General features: G+C 41.9%; 2 protein-coding genes across 10 annotated transcripts in view; one reads left to right on the top strand and one right to left on the bottom strand.

The window, feature by feature from the left end:
* Positions 1-10,446, top strand: part of lrch1 (leucine-rich repeats and calponin homology (CH) domain containing 1) — a 40,216-nt gene extending 29,770 nt beyond the window's left edge. For 4 of the 9 annotated variants that reach the window (XM_069533348.1, XM_069533352.1, XM_069533349.1 and 1 more), the window contains 4 exons: positions 150-259; positions 633-770; positions 883-960; positions 7,471-10,446. In XM_069533348.1, coding sequence (XP_069389449.1) covers positions 150-259; positions 633-770; positions 883-960; positions 7,471-7,584 — 440 coding nt within the window. In that variant the 3' untranslated portion in view covers positions 7,585-10,446. Of the gene's footprint in view, positions 1-149; positions 260-632; positions 771-882; positions 961-1,298; positions 1,377-3,532; positions 4,138-5,438; positions 5,651-7,470 lie in introns of those variants that run through there. The other 5 variants (XM_069533345.1, XM_069533347.1, XM_069533346.1 and 2 more) reach the window with 3 other exon arrangements.
* esd (esterase D/formylglutathione hydrolase) overlaps positions 9,614-26,886 on the bottom strand; it is a 110,764-nt gene continuing 93,491 nt past the window's right edge. The window contains exons 8-9 of the mRNA XM_069533363.1: positions 11,815-11,982; positions 9,614-11,089 (exon numbers count right to left, since the gene is read on the bottom strand). Coding sequence (XP_069389464.1) covers positions 11,009-11,089; positions 11,815-11,982 — 249 coding nt within the window. The 3' untranslated portion in view covers positions 9,614-11,008. The remainder of the gene's footprint in view (positions 11,090-11,814; positions 11,983-26,886) is intronic.

Consider the following 26,886-nt stretch of genomic DNA (forward strand, 5'->3'; position numbering starts at 1 on the left):
AGAAATGAGTGTGAGCTCTTTCTCTTCTTCTTGACTCTTCCTCAGACATCATGGGCCGTCTCTGAGAATCCTTCAGATTTGTTAACCAGGTCACTATGTGTGTGCTGACATGTTAACGTTACCTGTTGTTGTCGCTGTGTTTGTTGCAGTTTTCCTGCGGAGCCACAAGAGTCTGGAGTCTGTGGATCCTCAGTTCACCATGAGGAGGAAGATGGAGCAGCTGAGAGAAGAGCTGGAGCTCATGGAGCAGCTCAGAGACGTGAGACACTGATTGTTTACATCACCGTGTCAAAGCTGATTCTACGTCAACATGAAAATATTACACTTGTTTCCCAAGGTTCTGTTCATACTGGAGTTTAGTGGCTGATTTTGAGTTTTTTGCATTATAATTAAAGTCCGTCACTTCACCACGACCCAAACCCAACGCTGTCCGAGTTTTCAAGAACTGTAGATCACGACTTAAAAGTTTTTAAAAACCAGAGTTTATCTCCAGTATTCAGCAGGAAACTTTTAAAACGTGAAGATTTATTACAGCAGCAGCTCTTCTGGTTCAGGAAGCAGAGGATCATGGGTAATATCTGCAGTTGAGTTGTGTTTCAGCTCAGTGTGTAAAATGTAGTTTTTTTCCTCAGAGCATCGAGAGCAGACTGAGGGTCGTCCTTCCTGAAGACCTCGGCTCGTCTCTGATGGATGGCGTCGTGCTCTGTCATCTGGCCAATCACATTCGTCCTCGCTCAGTCGCCAGCATCCACGTCCCCTCGCCTGCAGTGGTACGTCTCCGAGCGTTTCTCTGATGTAGTTTGTTCTAAAGCAGCAGGTGGTGAAATAATTCTGAGCTGTAGTTTAGGAAATAATGACTTTTGTGTATCTTTGTGCTTCCAGCCCAAACTCAGCATGGCCAAGTGTCGGAGGAATGTGGAGAACTTCCTGGACGCCTGCAGAAAGATCGGAGTACCTCAGGTAAGAGCGGACGCTGTGTGATCGCCATGTTCCTGCTCTGACCACAGAACAGTGGCCTCTCTGAACTGGGGGTCGTTTTTCAGACACAACTTACCTGCTGACCACTGATTATTCATTAACCTTCTGTGCTACATTTAAAAACACTCAAACAGGATGTGTGGGTTGAAGGTGACATGTGAATGACAGAGTTTTAAAAGCAACAGTTAGTTATTGTAGTTTGGTTTCATTAACTCGGCCCTGGACACCAACACGAACACAGTGGTGATACATGTGTTTTTACATTAGCTGTCATTAACCTGACAACACCTCCAGTTCATCAGAGTCACTCCCCTTCACAGCTCCACGATGTCGTCAGCACGATGGTTATTATTTATATATTGATTAAGGAACCGTGACGGTGTCCTGCAAAACACAAAGTACGTTATGTTGGGTGAGGAAAAGACTTAATGTTATAATTCACGTTGGTGAATGAGTTAAAAAGTGAAATCCAGGACTTTTGCAGACTGGTGACGACAGTGAACCAGAGCTGGGAGGACGGCTGAGGAGTTCACTACAGCAGAATTTAATTTGTCATGTGACGCTTCGGAGATAAATCCTGAAGTAAGAGACTGAATGCTTCTTTTGAAACGGTCTTTAAACGTGTCACGACTCAAGTAGTTCACATGTAAACTCAGCTGACTCCCAGGACTGGTTTCATTTTCATACCTGCCTCCTTTTTGTTCTCATCGCTTTTAAACAGGGTCATTAATGTCGACATTAACGACTCATCACCGCTGTCATCGCTGCCTGTGGCTTCCAGCTTCCTCCATCACGAGCTGATCAGAACAGCAGCTTCAGGCTTCGTCCACACGACCACGTCTCGGTAAAATCTCGTCCACACGAGCGTTATGGCTTCGTTTCAGTCTCAATCGCCGTCAATGCAAACGCCTGAAAACAGACGTACACGGGCAGTGCACGTGTTTTAGATTTCAAACTAGAACGAGCCCAGCAGCTTTTCCAGACTTTTACATTTTAGCAGCTGTAAAACTCTGGAGCAGATTGGACGCCAGACTTTCGGAGTTGAGTCATTTCCAGACAGAGAGGAAGTCGTGTGGACGTAGCCTCAGTGCGACACAAAGAGCCGTGGGAACGTTTTCCTGCAGGTCTGAACCAGCGCTGATGTAACGAGTGCTTACGGGCCGCTCACACTCAACATGGATCAATTTGTAAAACGCACATTTTCTGTTTCTTGACTTCACCAACAACAACCACACGGACACGGTGTCATTCCAATATCCACGTCCACACTTACACACCGAAAACATGGGTCACATGACAGGAATAAACAGGAAGTACTGTTGCTTAGTTACAGAAAGTACTTGAGGAACAGCGATGGTGAAAAGTACGAGCAGGGATTTATTTTCTTGGAGCGAAGGAAACATTCACATTAGAGAGAGAAGAAGAAACGTGAGCGCTGCTCAGACACTCTTCATATTAACTCATGAATGAGTTGATTTATTTGAACGTTGTTTTATTTTCTGTCTTCTTTATTTATTTCTGCTTCACATCGGCCTCTTGAGTTTTTTCTCTGTGCGGAAGTCGTTTGTTCTTGTTTCTCTCTCTGGCTCTGATCTGTGTCTCTGCTCGACCTTTGACCTCCGTCTCCTCTGCTTGCTGACTCTGTGTGGACGCTGCTAACTCGCTCGGCTGCTTCCCCTCACAACGCTGAGCTAACCTGCTAACAGCTTCTGTGCTAACGTGCGACACCTCAGCTTTTCCTTGTTGTCTCGTTTACTGAAGAGCGCATCCCGCCCGTTGCCATGGTAACCCCTGCCTGCCTCCACCACCAGCTCGCACTCTGTGACCTTTGACCTCTGTGTCCATTGGTTAACCTCCTGCTTTTTGTTTCTCTTTTTACTTTCCGGCTGGATGGTGACACGCCTTCCTCCTCTTCCTCTATCTCTTTTTTCTCCTCTCCCTCCTCCTTCTCTCCTGCCTCCTCTCCCTTCCTCTTATTTCTCTTCCTCCTTTTTCTTCTCCTATTCCTCCTCTTGTCTGTTCTTCTTCTTCCTCTTTCTCTGCCTCCTCCTCTTTCCACTCTCTTCTTCGTCTCTTTTCATCCTCTGTCACGTTTTTGGTTGTAAACACTTGTAACATCATTTAACCCCCCCCCCCCCCACGGTCTGTTCTCCATCTTTATTTCCTTTTTCTCTTCATTCTTCTCTTTTCTCTTTCTGAACATAATCTTTATCATCTTATATTTCCACTTCCTCTCCTTCATCTCTCCTGCTGTTTTATCTTTTCTTCCTCTGAGAATATTTCTCTCACTCTTCTCTTCTCCTTCGTCCTCACCTTTACATCCCTCCTTTTGTTCCATCCTAACTTACACATTTCTCCTTTATCCTTCTCATCTGCTTCATCCCTTATTCCCTTCCTCATCTTTCTTGTCTTGTTTCTTCCTCTTCTGTTCTCTTTCCCTTTTTTGCCTCCTTCTCTCCTTCCTTGCTTCCCTTCCTCCTCCCCTTTTTTTTGCATACATCCCTCCTTCCCCTCCTTTATTTATTCCCCTCTCTCTTCCTCGGGGGGGCACCAGTCTTCCCTCTGTTCGCCCTACGACATCACCCAGTGTCGCCTGCGGCCTGTTCACGCCACGCTTCGGGCTCTGGTTGCCTTGGATACGACCACCGTGGAAAGGAAACAGGAAGTGGCTTCGAACCCTGCGTCCTCCGTGATGTCAGAGACTCCCTCAGTGGTTTCTGTCACCACTCAAACCCCGCCTCCTGCCTGGCAAATCTGGGACCTCATTGGCTCGAGCCTGGTTCACATCCTCTGCCTCGTTCTGCTCTTTGTGGCCTATAGTTGGAGCGAGCTGACGTAGCCGTGACAACAGCCCCCTGTCAATTACCTGCTAGCCCCGCCCTGTTTCTGATCAGGCTCCTCCTCCTTATTTTTGCTGCATTTGTGTCACATGGGAAAAATCATGATTCGATGTAAACATGGATCTCTGTAATCGGGTGGGGGGGGGTCCACAGTCCTCGAGTTCATCAGATCAAGTTTTCGTCCACGTGAGTTTTATTTAAAATGTTTTAAAATCATCTCAGTTTCTGTTTCAGTCGATCACAAGAGATCTGGTTTGGAGCCAAAATTTAGAACCTGGTTCCGGTGTGAACCCCTTGATCCAGTTCCAGATCTCATTCAATAACTTCCCCGGCAGTGCTGGGGGCGTGTCTGAGGACCAAACAGAAAATCTGTCTTCAGACATGAGCTCCAGGTAGAATCCAGAGACTCGTCTCACAGCTGAACAACTCAGCAGCAGGTTTTAAATTTCAGATCCTCCTCGTTCTTCAGGTGAGAGGTGGAGCAGACAGACAGGAAGTGATCATGTGATCATGTTTACATCACCTGACACCGTCGTCAGCTCTTCTCACCACAAACTGTCTTCACGTCTTCGTCTGTCTTCTACGTGTGTGTCAGCACTTTGTCTCCAGAGACATTTGTTTTCTTTCCATCATCTCTTGATTCTTCATCCTCGACTCTTTTGCAGATTTAAAAAAAAATGTGCTTAAATTATCTCCAGATTTGGAAACGAAGCTTCAGTCGAGCTGTGATTGAAAGTTTCTGAGTGAAACGTCTTATCACTGAACCGGGACTGTGGAATTTAAACCTCATCACTGATGAGCTCCTCTCAGTGACCGTTAACGTTCTCACTCACGTCACTGACTTCTGTTTCGACCTGAACTTGAATATTTCCTTAAACTCTCACGAGACAAAACGAACAAAAGCAGATTTCATGAATCTTGTGATCGGTGAAATCCTGACATGTGATACGAATGCAGCGTCTCTCCTGCTCCACGTTTCATTTTCTCTTGTGTTGGGATCAGTCGGCTCACAGACGTGTTGGAATGAACAGAAGCTGGACGCACAGAGCCGCAGGGTTCTTGACTCACGTCTTATCAACATGTTGGACGACAGAGACGTCTGATCTCTGCAGGACCGACGCTTCAGTCTCAATTATCTGGAGCCAGATGGAAAAAGAAAAACTCCTCCTGAGATAAAGTGAAACTGGGGCAGAGCTCTGAACGTGATTGTAGATGAGCAGTGTGCACAGTATTCAGACGGGTGTCTCTGAGCTGACAGTATGGGTCTCGTCTTCAGACATGAGCTCTGTCAGTGACATGTTGTGTAGTCGGTGTTTGTGACGCAGCAGCAGATTGTTCACGTCCGACTCGTTCACAACAGGAACACGTGGGGCGCGTTCAGGTCGAGGGGTGGAGCCTAAACGTGTCTTCATTAGAATCTTTTAGTTTCTGGTTCAAGTCAAATCATCAAGAATGAAATGGAGTCAAACACTTCCTCAACTAAGATTCTTTAACGTAACAATTCTATTTTCAAATTCTATTGGAATCCAAATGTACATTTATTATTATAATTAACATATAATATAAAATGTATATAATCATTTTACTATAACAACTCATATTACTTTGTTTATATTTCAGATAGAATCAGAAACAGTCCTGACACCATGTCCTAGTGCAAGAATTACAATCAGATGTCTGACCTCCAGGTGGCGTCGCTGAGTCCGTTTTATCACAGAGACGATTCCTTCAGTCTCACTCTGAACACGTTTAACGACTGAACTGAAGAAGCACAAGAGACGTTCGACGGAAGTCTGAGGCCATTTTTCACTAGTTGTAGATCATTTCACTAGTTGTACATCATTTCACTAGTTGTAGATCATTTCACTAGTTGTCGATCATTTCACTAGTTGAAGATCATTTCACTAGTTGTACATCATTTCACTAGTTGTAGATCATTTCACTAGTTGTAGATCATTTCACTAGTTGTCGATCATTTCACTAGTTGTAGATCATTTCACTAGTTGTAGATCATTTCACTAGTTGTCGATCATTTCACTAGTTGTAGATCATTTCACTAGTTGAAGATCATTTCACTAGTTGTAGATCATTTCACTAGTTGTACATCATTTCACTAGTTGTAGATCATTTCACTAGTTGTCGATCATTTCACTAGTTGTAGATCATTTCACTAGTTGTACATCATTTCACTAGTTGTAGATCATTTCACTAGTTGTAGATCATTTCACTAGTTGTACATCATTTCACTAGTTGTAGATCATTTCACTAGTTGTAGATCATTTCACTAGTTGTAGATCATTTCACTAGTTGTCGATCATTTCACTAGTTGTAGATCATTTCACTAGTTGAAGATCATTTCACTAGTTGTAGATCATTTCACTAGTTGTCGATCATTTCACTAGTTGTAGATCATTTCACTAGTTGTCGATCATTTCACTAGTTGTAGATCATTTCACTAGTTGTAGATCATTTCACTAGTTGTAGATCATTTCACGAGCTGTACATCATTTCACTAGTTGTACATCATTTCACTAGTTGTAGATCATTTCACGAGTTGAAGATCATTTCACTAGTTAAATATATTATTGATCACTTCAGTCAGGTGGGTGGATTTTGTGTCTGAGTTTAATCCTGAAAACGTTTCCATGAACTCTGCTGCGAGGAGAACGATGAGAAGGAGGAGGAGGAGGAGGAGGAGAAGGAGGAGGAGGAGGAGGAGGAGGAGGAGGAGGAGGAGAACCCCTGAAGGGCTACAAACACTCGTTGAGCCTTGACGTTAGATATTTATCAGTCTTCTTAATAAACCGATTGTTTGATACGGACGATTAACAGAATATTTACTGAGAGAATTCAAAACGGAGGAAGGTGAATATTTTCTCTCCTCGCTGCGACTTTACAGAAATGATTTTCTCTGGCAGCTGATTGGTTCTTTGATTGTGTGTTCGCTGATGTTGCTTGTTTCTATGACGACACGTACGAACGTGATCGTTCCAGTGGTTGGTTTGATTTTATTCTGCTTCTTGACTCTCGCAGTAAAAGATTTCTGTTGTTGCCACATTCGCTGCAGATTCGTTAACTTTGTGCTGATGTGTGAGGGGAAGTGTTTTTAAGATCAGTGTACGATAACTGACCGTGTGAGTCTGAGGTAATAAATACAGTTTAGGGATGTTGTGTTCAAGTGTCTTTGTTTTAAGGTTTTAAAGGAAAAACCAAGTTGTTTCATCTTTATTCGAGATCTTTCACTTTTTAAATCTTCATGCCGAGAAAGTGAGAAAATAAAATTCCTTTCGTTTCAGGTTTTCTCAGTTTGTCTCGTGCGTTTTATAAAAACAGAATCAAAGTAGATTGAATGCTCCGACGTGTGAGTGGAGGTTTCAGGAAAATGATTCAATCTGTTTATTTGACTATTATTTAATCATTTCGACCTGTGTTTCATTTTATTTTAAAAACTGACAGTAACTTTCAGAGGCTGTGGCTATTTCCTGAAAGCAGACGGGTTTTTACGAACTCAGACGGTCTCTTTAGAACAGATCTGTTGTTCTTCACATTTTGTTCTTGCTCTAAACTTCCTTGAGTCTAAATCCTGTGTCTCTGCTCCTCCACACTCTGGCCTCTGTCGTTTTCTTCCTTCCTTCCTGCTCTGCTCTTCCAGGACAAACTGTGTCTTCCTCACCACATCCTGGAGGAGAAGGGTCTGGTGAAGGTGAGCGTCATGGTGCAGGCTCTGGTGGACGAGGCCTCCCCCAAACACGCCCTGCTGACGTGAGCGAGCGCAGACGGACGGAGCTTCCACTGACCAACAGGTTCAACAAACGCACGCCGGTATCGACACGCCGGCGCTCCAGCACCACCTCCGAGGTTGCTCTGCCTCCTTCCCAGAGATTTTTTTACTATATTTAAGAATGACGCAAAATGGTTTTAAATGAACTAAACGGATTTATTTACTAATTCATGAGAGAGAAATTCTGGGTGAGCTCAGAATTTAAGAAGCAGACAGATTGATGGAAGAGCCGGCGTCTGATTGGACGCTGTAAACCAATCAAGTCTTCAGGTAAACACGAGAAACGCTGAAGGTTAAAAACACAACAACGTTCATGAGTCTGCAGACGATCGATGACCCCTCCCCCCCACTGAACGAACAGGAAGCCAAAATACTTCAGATCGTTAAAGTGAAGCCACTCACTCCGATTTTATATCAGGAAATAAATTAAAACAAAACTTATCAGAAGCAGAAACTTTTGGAAAATATCTATTTGTGGTTTACTTTTTAATTTAGTTTGATCCATGTCCTGTGTACTAACATGGAGGAGGCGGACACCCCGATGGTTTTGGCTTCATGTCATATTTATTTCCAGGCTACATCATGATATCAGGGCTGCTGGGAAATTCAAGATTTTTAAGAATAAATTCAAAATTAGTTTTAGAGGAAAAGTTAAAATTCTTTAAGAAGAAAGTTGAAAATTTGACCGAGTCCATATTTTGAGATATTATTTGGTGAAATATTCAAAAATGATGATAAATTTGTAGTTTTACTTCAAGTTTCAAAATAATTTAGTAATTTTACAAATGTGCTTTTATTTTTTTAATGACTTCATTCATAATTGTGCCATATTTTTTACATTTCTTTTAATTTGATTCTCATGATTTGACGTATTATTCTTTAAATGTCTCAATTCATTTGAATTATTCTGAACCGTGGTCCTAACACTCTAAACTTACTTTTGATCGTGGCATTAAATCTAAACTTTTTCTTTTTCAACATTTAGTCTGAAACATTTCGTTGAAGGACGAACTTCATTCTTTCACCTGATCGTTTCCATTTATCGTCTCCTGAAGAGAATTAAACCAAAATCAGTTGGAACATAGAGGCAGAAAACTTTTAACCACAATTGTATTTAAAGAAAAAGATATTTATGATGTAAAGAGAAGCTGATGAATTGTTGTGAACATCCCAAAAATATTTTTCTCTAATATATTTTAGGTAAAAGTGTTTTATAAAGTTTCTGTGGAGGCGAGAGCTCGTCCCTGCAGCTGAAGTCTGTCATTTCACGTTTCTGGATTTTTTTCGTCCGTCGTCAGATTTTCTCTGAGATGAAACGAGCCTGAACGTTTGTTCACTGTGAGATTCTTTCATCCACTTTGACAAAACGTCAACCAGCAGCTTCTGCGTCCAAACGTTTCATCTGCTTCTCGTGTCCGAGCTTCGACCATCGAGTTCAAACGTCGTGTGGAAGCTGCACATTAAATCAGTAAAAACACTTTTCACATTTACACTGGAGCCGGAGGCGTCGCCATTTTTCCTCCGTTCCTCTTCCTGCCGCCAACATTACCCAGAGTTCAACGGTATGATGAATTAGCCTCCGCGGGCAACAGCCAACATTCTGTTGCCTCCGGTGTCGACGGACTCTGCGGAGTCGTGTGTTCGTGACAAACTCACGCTCGGCCAGATTCCAAGTTCAGGAGAAACACCTCCTGCGAGGAGTCCACACGTGTCCACTAGGTGGCAGAATTCATCGTACGTTTCACAGTTGCCAAAACATTTTTTTCTCTCTTGTGATAAAGTTTTTTTATACAAATGTACATATGGTTTATCACAAGTATTTCCCGTTTGGAATTAATATTCAGTATTTCTCAATATTCTGTATATTTCACATCAGCAAAGATTTCATATAATCCAACATTTCACACAGATGTTAAATGTTCCTGTATTTCAACACAGCTCAGAGAAACACAAACTCTCCTGATGTCTTAAATATATTTCATGCATCAGATAAGAAGGAAACATCTGGTCACAGTTTTATCTGTAGAATCATTTTTATTTCATCTTGAACGCTGAAGTCCAGAACATCAGTGTGATGAGAACCACGGCCACAAACCATCGCTGACAAACATTTATCTCATGTCTGGTTAGAACCTTTTTTATTTGGGTCCATGTCCCATCTACTAACATGGAGGGATTATTACCTATACTGCAGCCAGGGGGCGACAGAGTTGAGCAGTTCATTTCCAAATAAATATCACAAATCCGGATCATCGTGGTGAAATGAAAGTGAAATAAGGACATCTTTGATTTTCTGTAAATCTGTTTCTACGTCTCTTTGTGTGATCACAGACTTCACTGACGTGTTTCTGGGAAAAGCAATAGAATCAACGTGGCTGCTTCCTCCGACAGAATCTGCACTTTAAACTTTTTTAACTTCTCTATTTATGTCTTTGTTTTGGCAACTGAGGAAAGATTCACTCCTTAAATCTGAAGCGAAACGAGGATCAAACTTTTACAAACGTATCTTCTGATGTAAATTGTGTAAATGTGGTGTGAAAATCCTGCTGAACACAAAGCAGTGTTGTTTCTTGTTTCTTGTAAATACAGTTGTAAACTGTCCAGAAACGACCTGTGCTCACATTTTTCTACTTTTCTGACCAGGAGGAAATTTATTTTTGGGGTCTGTTGGGATTTTGATGTAACGCACCCTTTTGTAACTCTTTGTGAAACTTTTGTGTAATTTGTTGTACAGCAGCTGATTTAAATGCATGAACTGTCCCTTTAATGTCGCCTTAACTGCTGTGAATACTGTAAATACTGTAAGTGTTTCTCACCACTTCATCAGTAAAGACCTCATCTGTCAAACTCCCGGCGTCTGTTGGCTCAAAGCGTTTTTCAAGATTTCTTCTTCAAATGTTTTCAAGATTTTTCTGATTTTTTCTTCGATTCTCAGTTTTTTCATCTTCTCCGAAATTTCTTCTTTTTGATTTTTTTTTCATTCCTCTGATTTTTTTTTTCACATAAAAATAATTAAGAAAAATTTTCATCTTTCCTAAAAAGAATTCTTTGAAATTTTTCTTCAGATTTTTTTCTTCAAAATATTTTTTTACATTCTGTTTACTTATTTTTCAGATTTCTTTTTAATGATCAATTTTATAATTTCTTAAAACTTCTTAATTGTTTTCAGATTTTTTCTACTCTTGGATCAAGTCTGTTAAATTTGTCAGATCAACAGAAAACCTGGTGCAGTGACGACAAACGACATGTTTAAAGTAAAACAGACAAAACAAGAACAACTGAAGACTCTGAAGTTGTGAAGGTGACTGAAGGCACAGACGTCACAGACTGATTCACAGACAACATCTCGGAGTCTCAGGGAAAGAAAGTCTGCGGCTCGTGATGGTGACGACGGAGCAGAGCTTCGTCTTCAGGCGTTCAGGAACTTAGCGTGATGTTTGATGTGGTCGTTCATGAAAGAGTAGATGAAGAAGTAGCTGTGGTCGTAGCCCTACGGGAGGAAACAGACAAACTTAAACACGTTCATCACTTTGTTCACACGATGTCAGAAATCTGTGAAAAAGCTCTGATGACTTCAAATGTCGTACAAAGCTTCAGCTGATGATAAAATCCTCGATGAGTAAAACGTCTTTGGTTCATGTTGAAGTTAACGAAGCTTCAGATTTAATGAGAAACCTCAAACTTTTTACCACCAACGTTTGTGACGACCATGACTCAGCACAAAAACACGATGTCGCTCTTTAACATCCACAAACGTGTGATTTTCAAACTAAATCAAATTCTGTCCAGACGAGAGTTTGAGCTCCAAGTCACAAATAAACACACACCACATGACCATTCACAGGTCATGTGGTGTAAACAGGAAGTAGATTGTCCATTAAAATCATCGTTACGACACCTGAAGATGTGGCCACATGGGGGCAGCACATGGTTAAAGATAAAACAAAAAACCCAACATTGAACTGTTGTTAACATCAGTGATTTATGATCAATATATAATTATACATTTAGGAATTTTTTGTTGTTCTTTTATAAATCTATTGTTATTTCTAGTCAAGGCATTTTTTATTCGAATCTTTTGAGATGATAGTTTTTTCTTTATTTCTTTTCCACTGTATCACAAACAGATAATAAAGTTGAATTCAAGTTTTGAGTTCAATGTTCGTGTTTGTTTAAACTTAAGATAAATGTTTTGGATGCTGAAGATCGACTGACCGGCTGCAGTCTGAACACCACGGGGATTTTCTTCTCGGAGCAGACGGCGATCAGGTTGTCGGGCAGCAGCTGACTGGCCGACAGGAACTGGTCATCGCGGCCCTGATCGATGAGGATGTCGAGCTGAGGACCCGAGTACGACCCGGCCAGCACGGTGGCGTCGTACGCCTGAAAGAGACGAGGACAGTTTGGTTTATTAAAAGATGTTTTTACTCTGATCACACTTTGAAACTGACACATTAATAAAATACATCCATCTCTTGAATCTGTTTTACATTTATATCCAAACCTCACTCGTCACTTTTACACTAATATTTGTTGAATCTATTATCTGCAGACATTGTTTTACACATTTTATATTATATCACGTTTAAAGCTACGGAAGCGTATTACATAAAAAAAAAAAACTTTTCTTTTCTTAGTAATTTTGTTTTTCTGTTTTTCGGAACTATTTTTTTTCGGAATTATCGAGATACTTCGAACTCCCGCGAGAACCTCCGACCTGCAAGTGACTCCCATTGACCTATGGTGACTCCTCCCCACAAATACATGTCCCATCTCCAACTATCTACTATCTAATATTTTCAGCAGTCTCCCCATCGTCTCGAGTTACCACGTAGCCATTTTCAAATTAAAAAATTAGTCAGAAAAACAAAAAAAAAATTGTCGGAAAAAACAGAAAAAAAATAAATTTGTCGGAAAAACTGAAGAAAAAGAAATATATTGAAGAATATCTTAAACTCCTATAGGTTTTCATCCCTAACCCTAATCACAACCCAAAAATGTAACACTAATCACAACCCTAACCCTACCCCTTCCAAAGGTCGTAGAAGCCTGCGGGTGGTACCAATGGATCGGGCATACCCACATTAGTGGAGATGGAACCAACTTCCAAGTCTCTAAGACCTTCAGAAAAAAAGTTATTGAAGAATATCTTGATCTCCAATGGGTACTCATCCCTAACCCTAACCCTAATCACAACCCTAACCCTAACCCTAATTGCAACCCTAACCCATATTCACCATAAGGTGAATAACTCCGCGCTGCTTGCTCGAAACGTGCTGAAATTCGCCGTGGTTGTGTGGCAGGCTACCCTTTACTAAACATGAAATGCCCAAGTCTCTATGACTTTAAGAAAAAAAGTTATTCCAAAATATCTTGTACTTTTTTTTTTTAGATTTGGTGGTTTCACCATTTCCGAAGGTCGTAGAAGCTCGGGGATGGTCCCAATGGATCGGGCATAGCCACATTAGTGGAGATGGAACCAACTTCCAAGTCTCTATGACCTTCAGAAAAAAAGTTATTGAAGAATATCTTAAACTCCTATAGGTTTTCATCCCTAACCCTAATCACAACCCAAAAATGTAACACTAATCACAACCCTAACCCTACCCCTTCCAAAGGTCGTAGAAGCCTGCGGGTGGTACCAATGGATCGGGCATACCCACATTAGTGGAGATGGAACCAACTTCCAAGTCTCTAAGACCTTCAGAAAAAAAGTTATTGAAGAATATCTTGATCTCCAATGGGTACTCATCCCTAACCCTAACCCTAATCACAACCCTAACCCTAACCCTAATCACAACCCAAAAATGTAACACTAATCACAACCCTAACCCTACCCCTTCCAAAGGTCGTAGAAGCCTGCGGGTGGTACCAATGGATCGGGCATACCCACATTAGTGGAGATGGAACCAACTTCCAAGTCTCTAAGACCTTCAGAAAAAAAGTTATTGAAGAATATCTTGATCTCCAATGGGTACTCATCCCTAACCCTAATCACAACCCTAACCCTAACCCTAATTGCAACCCTAACCCATATTCACCATAAGGTGAATAACTCCACGCTGCTTGCTTGAAACGTGCTGAAATTCGCCGTGGTTGTGTGGCAGGCTACCCTTTACTAAACATGAAATGCCCAAGTCTCTATGACTTTAAGAAAAAAAGTTATTCCAAAATATCTTGTACTTTTTTTTTTTAGATTTGGTGGTTTCACCATTTCTGAAGGTCGTAGAAGCTCGGGGGTCCCAATGGATCGGGCATAGCCACATTAGTGGAGATGGAACCAACTTCCAAGTCTCTATGACCTTCAGAAAAAAAGTTATTGAAGAATATCTTAAACTCCTATAGGTTTTCATCCCTAACCCTAACCCTAATCACAACCCAAAAATGTAACACTAATCACAACCCTAACCCTACCCCTTCCAAAGGTCGTAGAAGCCTGCGGGTGGTACCAATGGATCGGGCATACCCACATTAGTGGAGATGGAACCAACTTCCAAGTCTCTAAGACCTTCAGAAAAAAAGTTATTGAAGAATATCTTGATCTCCAATGGGTACTCATCCCTAACCCTAACCCTAATCACAACCCTAACCCTAACCCTAATTGCAACCCTAACCCATATTCACCATAAGGTGAATAACTCTGCGCTGCTTGCTCGAAACGTGCTGAAATTCGCCGTGGTTGTGTGGCAGGCTACCCTTTACTAAACATGAAATGCCCAAGTCTCTAAGACCTTCAGAAAAAAAGTTATTGAAGAATATCTTGATCTCCAATGGGTACTCATCCCTAACCCTAACCCTAATCACAACCCTAACCCTAATCACAACCCTAACCCTAATTGCAACCCTAACCCATATTCACCATAAGGTGAATAACTCCGCGCTGCTTGCTCGAAACGTGCTGAAATTCGCCGTGGTTGTGTGGCAGGCTACCCTTTACTAAACATGAAATGCCCAAGTCTCTATGACTTTCAGAAGAAAAGTTATTCCAAAATATCTTGTACTTTTTTTTTTTTAGATTTGGTGGTTTCACCATTTCCGAAGGTCGTAGAAGCTCGGGGATGGTCCCAATGGATCGGGCATAGCCACATTAGTGGAGATGGAACCAACTTCCAAGTCTCTATGACCTTCAGAAAAATAGTTATTGAAGAATATCTTAAACTCCTATAGGTTTTCATCCCTAACCCTAACCCTAATCACAACCCAAAAATGTAACACTAATCACAACCCTAACCCTACCCCTTCCAAAGGTCGTAGAAGCCTGCGGGTGGTACCAATGGATCGGGCATACCCACATTAGTGGAGATGGAACCAACTTCCAAGTCTCTAAGACCTTCAGAAAAAAAGTTATTGAAGAATATCTTGATCTCCAATGGGTACTCATCCCTAACCCTAACCCTAATCACAACCCTAACCCTAACCCTAATTGCAACCCTAACCCATATTCACCATAAGGTGAATAACTCCGCGCTGCTTGCTCGAAACGTGCTGAAATTCGCCGTGGTTGTGTGGCAGGCTACCCTTTACTAAACATGAAATGCCCAAGTCTCTATGACTTTAAGAAAAAAAGTTATTCCAAAATATCTTGTACTTTTTTTTTTTAGATTTGGTGGTTTCACCATTTCCGAAGGTCGTAGAAGCTCGGGGATGGTCCCAATGGATCGGGCATAGCCACATTAGTGGAGATGGAACCAACTTCCAAGTCTCTATGACCTTCAGAAAAAAAGTTATTGAAGAATATCTTAAACTCCTATAGGTTTTCATCCCTAACCCTAACCCTAATCACAACCCAAAAATGTAACACTAATCACAACCCTAACCCTACCCCTTCCAAAGGTCGTAGAAGCCTGCGGGTGGTACCAATGGATCGGGCATACCCACATTAGTGGAGATGGAACCAACTTCCAAGTCTCTAAGACCTTCAGAAAAAAAGTTATTGAAGAATATCTTGATCTCCAATGGGTACTCATCCCTAACCCTAACCCTAATCACAACCCTAACCCTAACCCTAATCACAACCCTAACCCATATTCACCATAAGGTGAATAACTCCGTGCTGCTTGCTCGAAACGTGCTGAAATTCGCCGTGGTTGTGTGGCAGGCTACCCTTTACTAAACATGAAATGCCCAAGTCTCTATGACTTTCAGAAAAAAAGTTATTCCAAAATATCTTGTACTTTTTTTTTTAGATTTGGTGGTTTCACCATTTCCGAAGGTCGTAGAAGCCTGCGGGTGGTACCAATGGATCGGGCATAGCCACATTAGTGGAGATGGAACCAACTTCCAAGTCTCTAAGACCTTCAGAAAAAAAGTTATTGAAGAATATCTTGATCTCCAATGGGTACTCATCCCTAACCCTAACCCTAATCACAACCCTAACCCTAATCACAACCCTAACCCTAACCCTAATTGCAACCCTAACCCATATTCACCATAAGGTGAATAACTCCGCGCTGCTTGCTCGAAACGTGCTGAAATTCGCCGTGGTTGTGTGGCAGGCTACCCTTTACTAAACATGAAATGCCCAAGTCTCTATGACTTTCAGAAAAAAAGTTATTCCAAAATATCTTGTACTTTTTTTTTTTAGATTTGGTGGTTTCACCATTTCCGAAGGTCGTAGAAGCTCGGGGATGGTCCCAATGGATCGGGCATAGCCACATTAGTGGAGATGGAACCAACTTCCAAGTCTCTATGACCTTCAGAAAAAAAGTTATTGAAGAATATCTTAAACTCCTATAGGTTTTCATCCCTAACTCTAACCCTAATCACAACCCAAAAATGTAACACTAATCACAACCCTAACCCTACCCCTTCCAAAGGTCGTAGAAGCCTGCGGGTGGTACCAATGGATCGGGCATACCCACATTAGTGGAGATGGAACCAACTTCCAAGTCTCTAAGACCTTCAGAAAAAAAGTTATTGAAGAATATCTTGATCTCCAATGGGTACTCATCCCTAACCCTAACCCTAATCACAACCCTAACCCTAACCCTAATCACAACCCTAACCCATATTCACCATAAGGTGAATAACTCCGTGCTGCTTGCTCGAAACGTGCTGAAATTCGCCGTGGTTGTGTGGCAGGCTACCCTTTACTAAACATGAAATGCCCAAGTCTCTATGACTTTCAGAAAAAAAGTTATTCCAAAATATCTTGTACTTTTTTTTTTTAGATTTGGTGGTTTCACCATTTCCGAAGGTCGTAGAAGCTCGGGGATGGTCCCAATGGATCGGGCATAGCCACATTAGTGGAGATGGAACCAACTTCCAAGTCTCTATGACCTTCAGAAAAAAAGTTATTGAAGAATATCTTAAACTCCTATAGGTTTTCATCCCTAACCCTAACCCTAATCACAACCCAAAAATGTAACACTAATCACAACCCTAACCCTACCCCTTCCAAAGGTCGTAGAAGCCTGCGGGTGGTACCAATGGATCGGGCATACCCACATTAGTGGAGATGGAACCAACTTCCAAGTCTCTAAGACCTTCAGAAAAAAAGTTATTGAAGAATATCTTGATCTCCAATGGGTACTCATCCCTAACCCTAACCCTAATCACAACCCTAACCCTAACCCTAATCACAACCCAAAAATGTAACACTAATCACAACCCTAACCCTACCCCTTCCAAAGGTCGTAGAAGCCTGCGGGTGGTACCAATGGATCGGGCATACCCACATTAGTGGAGATGGAACCAACTTCCAAGTCTCTAAGACCTTCAGAAAAAAAGTTATTGAAGAATATCTTGATCTCCAATGGGTACTCATCCCTAACCCTAACCCTAATCACAACCCTAACCCTAACCCTAATTGCAACCCTAACCCATATTCACCATAAGGTGAATAACTCCGCGCTGCTTGCTCGAAACGTGCTGAAATTCGCCGTGGTTGTGTGGCAGGCTACCCTTTACTAAACATGAAATGCCCAAGTCTCTATGACTTTCAGAAAAAAAGTTATTCCAAAATATCTTGTACTTTTTTTTTTTAGATTTGGTGGTTTCACCATTTCCGAAGGTCGTAGAAGCTCGGGGATGGTCCCAATGGATCGGGCATAGCCACATTAGTGGAGATGGAACCAACTTCCAAGTCTCTATGACCTTCAGAAAAAAAGTTATTGAAGAATATCTTAAACTCCTATAGGTTTTCATCCCTAACCCTAACCCTAATCACAACCCAAAAATGTAACACTAATCACAACCCTAACCCTACCCCTTCCAAAGGTCGTAGAAGCCTGCGGGTGGTACCAATGGATCGGGCATACCCACATTAGTGGAGATGGAACCAACTTCCAAGTCTCTAAGACCTTCAGAAAAAAAGTTATTGAAGAATATCTTGATCTCCAATGGGTACTCATCCCTAACCCTAACCCTAATCACAACCCTAACCCTAACCCTAATTGCAACCCTAACCCATATTCACCATAAGGTGAATAACTCCGCGCTGCTTGCTCGAAACATGCTGAAATTCGCCGTGGTTGTGTGGCAGGCTACCCTTTACTAAACATGAAATGCCCAAGTCTCTATGACTTTAAGAAAAAAAGTTATTCCAAAATATCTTGTACTTTTTTTTTTTAGATTTGGTGGTTTCACCATTTCCGAAGGTCGTAGAAGCTCGGGGATGGTCCCAATGGATCGGGCATAGCCACATTAGTGGAGATGGAACCAACTTCCAAGTCTCTATGACCTTCAGAAAAAAAGTTATTGAAGAATATCTTAAACTCCTATAGGTTTTCATCCCTAACTCTAACCCTAATCACAACCCAAAAATGTAACACTAATCACAACCCTAACCCTACCCCTTCCAAAGGTCGTAGAAGCCTGCGGGTGGTACCAATGGATCGGGCATACCCACATTAGTGGAGATGGAACCAACTTCCAAGTCTCTAAGACCTTCAGAAAAAAAGTTATTGAAGAATATCTTGATCTCCAATGGGTACTCATCCCTAACCCTAACCCTAATCACAACCCTAACCCTAACCCTAATCACAACCCTAACCCATATTCACCATAAGGTGAATAACTCCGTGCTGCTTGCTCGAAACGTGCTGAAATTCGCCGTGGTTGTGTGGCAGGCTACCCTTTACTAAACATGAAATGCCCAAGTCTCTATGACTTTCAGAAAAAAAGTTATTCCAAAATATCTTGTACTTTTTTTTTTTAGATTTGGTGGTTTCACCATTTCCGAAGGTCGTAGAAGCTCGGGGATGGTCCCAATGGATCGGGCATAGCCACATTAGTGGAGATGGAACCAACTTCCAAGTCTCTATGACCTTCAGAAAAAAAGTTATTGAAAAATATCTTAAACTCCTATAGGTTTTCATCCCTAACCCTAACCCTAATCACAACCCAAAAATGTAACACTAATCACAACCCTAACCCTAACCCTAATCACAACCCTAACCCATATTCACCATAAGGTGAATAACTCCGTGCTGCTTGCTCGAAACGTGCTGAAATTCGCCGTGGTTGTGTAGCAGGCTACCCTTTACTAAACATGAAATGCCCAAGTCTCTATGACTTTCAGAAAAAAAGTTATTCCAAAATATCTTGTACTTTTTTTTTTAGATTTGGTGGTTTCACCATTTCCGAAGGTCGTAGAAGCCTGCGGGTGGTACCAATGGATCGGGCATACCCACATTAGTGGAGATGGAACCAACTTCCAAGTCTCTAAGACCTTCAGAAAAAAAGTTATTGAAGAATATCTTGATCTCCAATGGGTACTCATCCCTAACCCTAACCCTAATCACAACCCTAACCCTAACCCTAATTGCAACCCTAACCCATATTCACCATAAGGTGAATAACTCCGCGCTGCTTGCTCGAAACGTGCTGAAATTCGCCGTGGTTGTGTGGCAGGCTACCCTTTACTAAACATGAAATGCCCAAGTCTCTATGACTTTCAGAAAAAAAGTTATTCCAAAATATCTTGTACTTTTTTTTTTTAGATTTGGTGGTTTCACCATTTCCGAAGGTCGTAGAAGCTCGGGGATGGTCCCAATGGATCGGGCATAGCCACATTAGTGGAGATGGAACCAACTTCCAAGTCTCTATGACCTTCAGAAAAAAAGTTATTGAAGAATATCTTAAACTCCTATAGGTTTTCATCCCTAACCCTAACCCTAATCACAACCCAAAAATGTAACACTAATCACAACCCTAACCCTACCCCTTCCAAAGGTCGTAGAAGCCTGCGGGTGGTACCAATGGATCGGGCATACCCACATTAGTGGAGATGGAACCAACTTCCAAGTCTCTAAGACCTTCAGAAAAAAAGTTATTGAAGAATATCTTGATCTCCAATGGGTACTCATCCCTAACCCTAACCCTAATCACAACCCTAACCCTAATCACAACCCTAACCCTAATTGCAACCCTAACCCATATTCACCATAAGGTGAATAACTCCGCGCTGCTTGCTCGAAACGTGCTGAAATTCGCCGTGGTTGTGTGGCAGGCTACCCTTTACTAAACATGAAATGCCCAAGTCTCTATGACTTTCAGAAGAAAAGTTATTCCAAAATATCTTGTACTTTTTTTTTTTTAGATTTGGTGGTTTCACCATTTCCGAAGGTCGTAGAAGCTCGGGGATGGTCCCAATGGATCGGGCATAGCCACATTAGTGGAGATGGAACCAACTTCCAAGTCTCTATGACCTTCAGAAAAATAGTTATTGAAGAATATCTTAAACTCCTATAGGTTTTCATCCCTAACCCTAACCCTAATCACAACCCAAAAATGTAACACTAATCACAACCCTAACCCTACCCCTTCCAAAGGTCGTAGAAGCCTGCGGGTGGTACCAATGGATCGGGCATACCCACATTAGTGGAGATGGAACCAACTTCCAAGTCTCTAAGACCTTCAGAAAAAAAGTTATTGAAGAATATCTTGATCTCCAATGGGTACTCATCCCTAACCCTAACCCTAATCACAACCCTAACCCTAACCCTAATTGCAACCCTAACCCATATTCACCATAAGGTGAATAACTCCGCGCTGCTTGCTCGAAACGTGCTGAAATTCGCCGTGGTTGTGTGGCAGGCTACCCTTTACTAAACATGAAATGCCCAAGTCTCTATGACTTTAAGAAAAAAAGTTATTCCAAAATATCTTGTACTTTTTTTTTTTAGATTTGGTGGTTTCACCATTTCCGAAGGTCGTAGAAGCTCGGGGATGGTCCCAGTGGATCGGGCATAGCCACATTAGTGGAGATGGAACCAACTTCCAAGTCTCTATGACCTTCAGAAAAAAAGTTATTGAAGAATATCTTAAACTCCTATAGGTTTTCATCCCTAACCCTAACCCTAATCACAACCCAAAAATGTAACACTAATCACAACCCTAACCCTACCCCTTCCAAAGGTCGTAGAAGCCTGCGGGTGGTACCAATGGATCGGGCATACCCACATTAGTGGAGATGGAACCAACTTCCAAGTCTCTAAGACCTTCAGAAAAAAAGTTATTGAAGAATATCTTGATCTCCAATGGGTACTCATCCCTAACCCTAATCACAACCCTAACCCTAACCCTAATCACAACCCTAACCCTAACCCTAATCACAACCCTAACCCTAACCCTAATTGCAACCCTAACCCATATTCACCATAAGGTGAATAACTCCGCGCTGCTTGCTCGAAACGTGCTGAAATTCGCCGTGGTTGTGTGGCAGGCTACCCTTTACTAAACATGAAATGCCCAAGTCTCTATGACTTTCAGAAAAAAAGTTATTCCAAAATATCTTGTACTTTTTTTTTTTAGATTTGGTGGTTTCACCATTTCCGAAGGTCGTAGAAGCTCGGGGATGGTCCCAATGGATCGGGCATAGCCACATTAGTGGAGATGGAACCAACTTCCAAGTCTCTATGACCTTCAGAAAAAAAGTTATTGAAGAATATCTTGAACTCCTATAGGTTTTCATCCCTAACCCTAACCCTAATCACAACCCAAAAATGTAACACTAATCACAACCCTAACCCTACCCCTTCCAAAGGTCGTAGAAGCCTGCGGGTGGTACCAATGGATCGGGCATACCCACATTAGTGGAGATGGAACCAACTTCCAAGTCTCTAAGACCTTCAGAAAAAAAGTTATTGAAGAATATCTTGATCTCCAATGGGTACTCATCCCTAACCCTAACCCTAATCACAACCCTAACCCTAATCACAACCCTAACCCTAACCCTAATTGCAACCCTAACCCATATTCACCATAAGGTGAATAACTCCGCGCTGCTTGCTCGAAATGTGCTGAAATTCGCCGTGGTTGTGTGGCAGGCTACCCTTTACTAAACATGAAATGCCCAAGTCTCTATGACTTTCAGAAAAAAAGTTATTCCAAAATATCTTGTACTTTTTTTTTTAGATTTGGTGGTTTCACCATTTCCGAAGGTCGTAGAAGCTCGGGGATGGTCCCAATGGATCGGGCATAGCCACATTAGTGGAGATGGAACCAACTTCCAAGTCTCTATGACCTTCAGAAAAAAAGTTATTGAAGAATATCTTAAACTCCTATAGGTTTTCATCCCTAACCCTAACCCTAATCACAACCCAAAAATGTAACACTAATCACAACCCTAACCCTACCCCTTCCAAAGGTCGTAGAAGCCTGCGGGTGGTACCAATGGATCGGGCATACCCACATTAGTGGAGATGGAACCAACTTCCAAGTCTCTAAGACCTTCAGAAAAAAAGTTATTGAAGAATATCTTGATCTCCAATGGGTACTCATCCCTAACCCTAACCCTAATCACAACCCTAACCCTAACCCTAATCACAACCCTAACCCTAACCCTAATTGCAACCCTAACCCATATTCACCATAAGGTGAATAACTCCGCGCTGCTTGCTCGAAACGTGCTGAAATTCGCCGTGGTTGTGTGGCAGGCTACCCTTTACTAAACATGAAATGCCCAAGTCTCTATGACTTTCAGAAAAAAAGTTATTCCAAAATATCTTGTACTTTTTTTTTTTAGATTTGGTGGTTTCACCATTTCCGAAGGTCGTAGAAGCTCGGGGATGGTCCCAATGGATCGGGCATAGCCACATTAGTGGAGATGGAACCAACTTCCAAGTCTCTATGACCTTCAGAAAAAAAGTTATTGAAGAATATCTTGAACTCCTATAGGTTTTCATCCCTAACCCTAACCCTAATCACAACCCAAAAATGTAACACTAATCACAACCCTAACCCTACCCCTTCCAAAGGTCGTAGAAGCCTGCGGGTGGTACCAATGGATCGGGCATACCCACATTAGTGGAGATGGAACCAACTTCCAAGTCTCTAAGACCTTCAGAAAAAAAGTTATTGAAGAATATCTTGATCTCCAATGGGTACTCATCCCTAACCCTAACCCTAATCACAACCCTAACCCTAACCCTAATCACAACCCTAACCCTAACCCTAATTGCAACCCTAACCCATATTCACCATAAGGTGAATAACTCCGCGCTGCTTGCTCGAAACGTGCTGAAATTCGCCGTGGTTGTGTGGCAGGCTACCCTTTACTAAACATGAAATGCCCAAGTCTCTATGACTTTCAGAAAAAAAGTTATTCCAAAATATCTTGTACTTTTTTTTTTTAGATTTGGTGGTTTCACCATTTCCGAAGGTCGTAGAAGCTCGGGGATGGTCCCAATGGATCGGGCATAGCCACATTAGTGGAGATGGAACCAACTTCCAAGTCTCTATGACCTTCAGAAAAAAAGTTATTGAAGAATATCTTGAACTCCTATAGGTTTTCATCCCTAACCCTAACCCTAATCACAACCCAAAAATGTAACACTAATCACAACCCTAACCCTACCCCTTCCAAAGGTCGTAGAAGCCTGCGGGTGGTACCAATGGATCGGGCATACCCACATTAGTGGAGATGGAACCAACTTCCAAGTCTCTAAGACCTTCAGAAAAAAAGTTATTGAAGAATATCTTGATCTCCAATGGGTACTCATCCCTAACCCTAACCCTAATCACAACCCTAACCCTAACCCTAATCACAACCCTAACCCTAACCCTAATTGCAACCCTAACCCATATTCACCATAAGGTGAATAACTCCGCGCTGCTTGCTCGAAACGTGCTGAAATTCGCCGTGGTTGTGTGGCAGGCTACCCTTTACTAAACATGAAATGCCCAAGTCTCTATGACTTTCAGAAAAAAAGTTATTCCAAAATATCTTGTACTTTTTTTTTTAGATTTGGTGGTTTCACCATTTCCGAAGGTCGTAGAAGCTCGGGGATGGTCCCAATGGATCGGGCATAGCCACATTAGTGGAGATGGAACCAACTTCCAAGTCTCTATGACCTTCAGAAAAAAAGTTATTGAAGAATATCTTAAACTCCTATAGGTTTTCATCCCTAACCCTAACCCTAATCACAACCCAAAAATGTAACACTAATCACAACCCTAACCCTACCCCTTCCAAAGGTCGTAGAAGCCTGCGGGTGGTACCAATGGATCGGGCATACCCACATTAGTGAAGATGGAACCAACTTCCAAGTCTCTAAGACCTTCAGAAAAAAAGTTATTGAAGAATATCTTGATCTCCAATGGGTACTCATCCCTAACCCTAACCCTAATCACAACCCTAACCCTAACCCTAATTGCAACCCTAACCCATATTCACCATAAGGTGAATAACTCCGCGCTGCTTGCTCGAAACGTGCTGAAATTCGCCGTGGTTGTGTGGCAGGCTACCCTTTACTAAACATGAAATGCCCAAGTCTCTATGACTTTCAGAAAAAAAGTTATTCCAAAATATCTTGTACTTTTTTTTTTTAGATTTGGTGGTTTCACCATTTCCGAAGGTCGTAGAAGCTCGGGGATGGTCCCAATGGACCGGGCATAGCCACATTAGTGGAGATGGAACCAACTTCCAAGTCTCTATGACCTTCAGAAAAAAAGTTATTGAAGAATATCTTGAACTCCTATAGGTTTTCATCCCTAACCCTAACCCTAATCACAACCCAAAAATGTAACACTAATCACAACCCTAACCCTACCCCTTCCAAAGGTCGTAGAAGCCTGCGGGTGGTACCAATGGATCGGGCATACCCACATTCGTGGAGATGGAACCAACTTCCAAGTCTCTAAGACCTTCAGAAAAAAAGTTATTGAAGAATATCTTGATCTCCAATGGGTACTCATCCCTAACCCTAACCCTAATCACAACCCTAACCCTAACCCTAATCACAACCCTAACCCTAACCCTAATCACAACCCTAACCCTAACCCTAATTGCAACCCTAACCCATATTCACCATAAGGTGAATAACTCCGCGCTGCTTGCTCGAAACGTGCTGAAATTCGCCGTGGTTGTGTGGCAGGCTACCCTTTACTAAACATGAAATGCCCAAGTCTCTATGACTTTCAGAAAAAAAGTTATTCCAAAATATCTTGTACTTTTTTTTTTAGATTTGGTGGTTTCACCATTTCCGAAGGTCGTAGAAGCTCGGGGATGGTCCCAATGGATCGGGCATAGCCACATTAGTGGAGATGGAACCAACTTCCAAGTCTCTATGACCTTCAGAAAAAAAGTTATTGAAGAATATCTTGAACTCCTATAGGTTTTCATCCCTAACCCTAATCACAACCCAAAAATGTAACACTAATCACAACCCTAACCCTACCCCTTCCAAAGGTCGTAGAAGCCTGCGGGTGGTACCAATGGATCGGGCATACCCACATTAGTGGAGATGGAACCAACTTCCAAGTCTCTAAGACCTTCAGAAAAAAAGTTTTGTAAGAATATCTTGATCTCCAATGGGTACTCATCCCTAACCCTAATCACAACCCTAACCCTAACCCTAATTGCAACCCTAACCCATATTCACCATAAGGTGAATAACTCCGCGCTGCTTGCTCGAAACGTGCTGAAATTCGCCGTGGTTGTGTGGCAGGCTACCCTTTACTAAACATGAAATGCCCAAGTCTCTATGACTTTCAGAAAAAAAGTTATTCCAAAATATCTTGTACTTTTTTTTTTAGATTTGGTGGTTTCACCATTTCCGAAGGTCGTAGAAGCTCGGGGATGGTCCTAATGGATCGGGCATAGCCACATTAGTGGAGATGGAACCAACTTCCAAGTCTCTATGACCTTCAGAAAAAAAGTTATTGAAGAATATCTTAAACTCCTATAGGTTTTCATCCCTAACCCTAACCCTAATCACAACCCAAAAATGTAACACTAATCACAACCCTAACCCTACCCCTTCCAAAGGTCGTAGAAGCCTGCGGGTGGTACCAATGGATCGGGCATACCCACATTAGTGAAGATGGAACCAACTTCCAAGTCTCTAAGACCTTCAGAAAAAAAGTTATTGAAGAATATCTTGATCTCCAATGGGTACTCATCCCTAACCCTAACCCTAATCACAACCCTAACCCTAACCCTAATCACAACCCTAACCCTAACCCTAATTGCAACCCTAACCCATATTCACCATAAGGTGAATAACTCCGCGCTGCTTGCTCGAAACGTGCTGAAATTCGCCGTGGTTGTGTGGCAGGCTACCCTTTACTAAACATGAAATGCCCAAGTCTCTATGACTTTCAGAAAAAAAGTTATTCCAAAATATCTTGTACTTTTTTTTTTTAGATTTGGTGGTTTCACCATTTCCGAAGGTCGTAGAAGCTCGGGGATGGTCCCAATGGATCGGGCATAGCCACATTAGTGGAGATGGAACCAACTTCCAAGTCTCTATGACCTTCAGAAAAAAAGTTATTGAAGAATATCTTGAACTCCTATAGGTTTTCATCCCTAACCCTAACCCTAATCACAACCCAAAAATGTAACACTAATCACAACCCTAACCCTACCCCTTCCAAAGGTCGTAGAAGCCTGCGGGTGGTACCAATGGATCGGGCATAAGCACATTCGTGGAGATGGAACCAACTTCCAAGTCTCTAAGACCTTCAGAAAAAAAGTTATTGAAGAATATCTTGATCTCCAATGGGTACTCATCCCTAACCCTAACCCTAATCACAACCCTAACCCTAACCCTAATCACAACCCTAACCCTAACCCTAATTGCAACCCTAACCCATATTCACCATAAGGTGAATAACTCCGCGCTGCTTGCTCGAAACGTGCTGAAATTCGCCGTGGTTGTGTGGCAGGCTACCCTTTACTAAACATGAAATGCCCAAGTCTCTATGACTTTCAGAAAAAAAGTTATTCCAAAATATCTTGTACTTTTTTTTTTAGATTTGGTGGTTTCACCATTTCCGAAGGTCGTAGAAGCTCGGGGATGGTTCCAATGGATCGGGCATAGCCACATTAGTGGAGATGGAACC

This window comes from Paralichthys olivaceus, chromosome 10 (genome assembly GCF_024713975.1).
Source record: "Paralichthys olivaceus isolate ysfri-2021 chromosome 10, ASM2471397v2, whole genome shotgun sequence".
Taxonomy (NCBI): Eukaryota; Metazoa; Chordata; class Actinopteri; order Pleuronectiformes; family Paralichthyidae; genus Paralichthys; species Paralichthys olivaceus.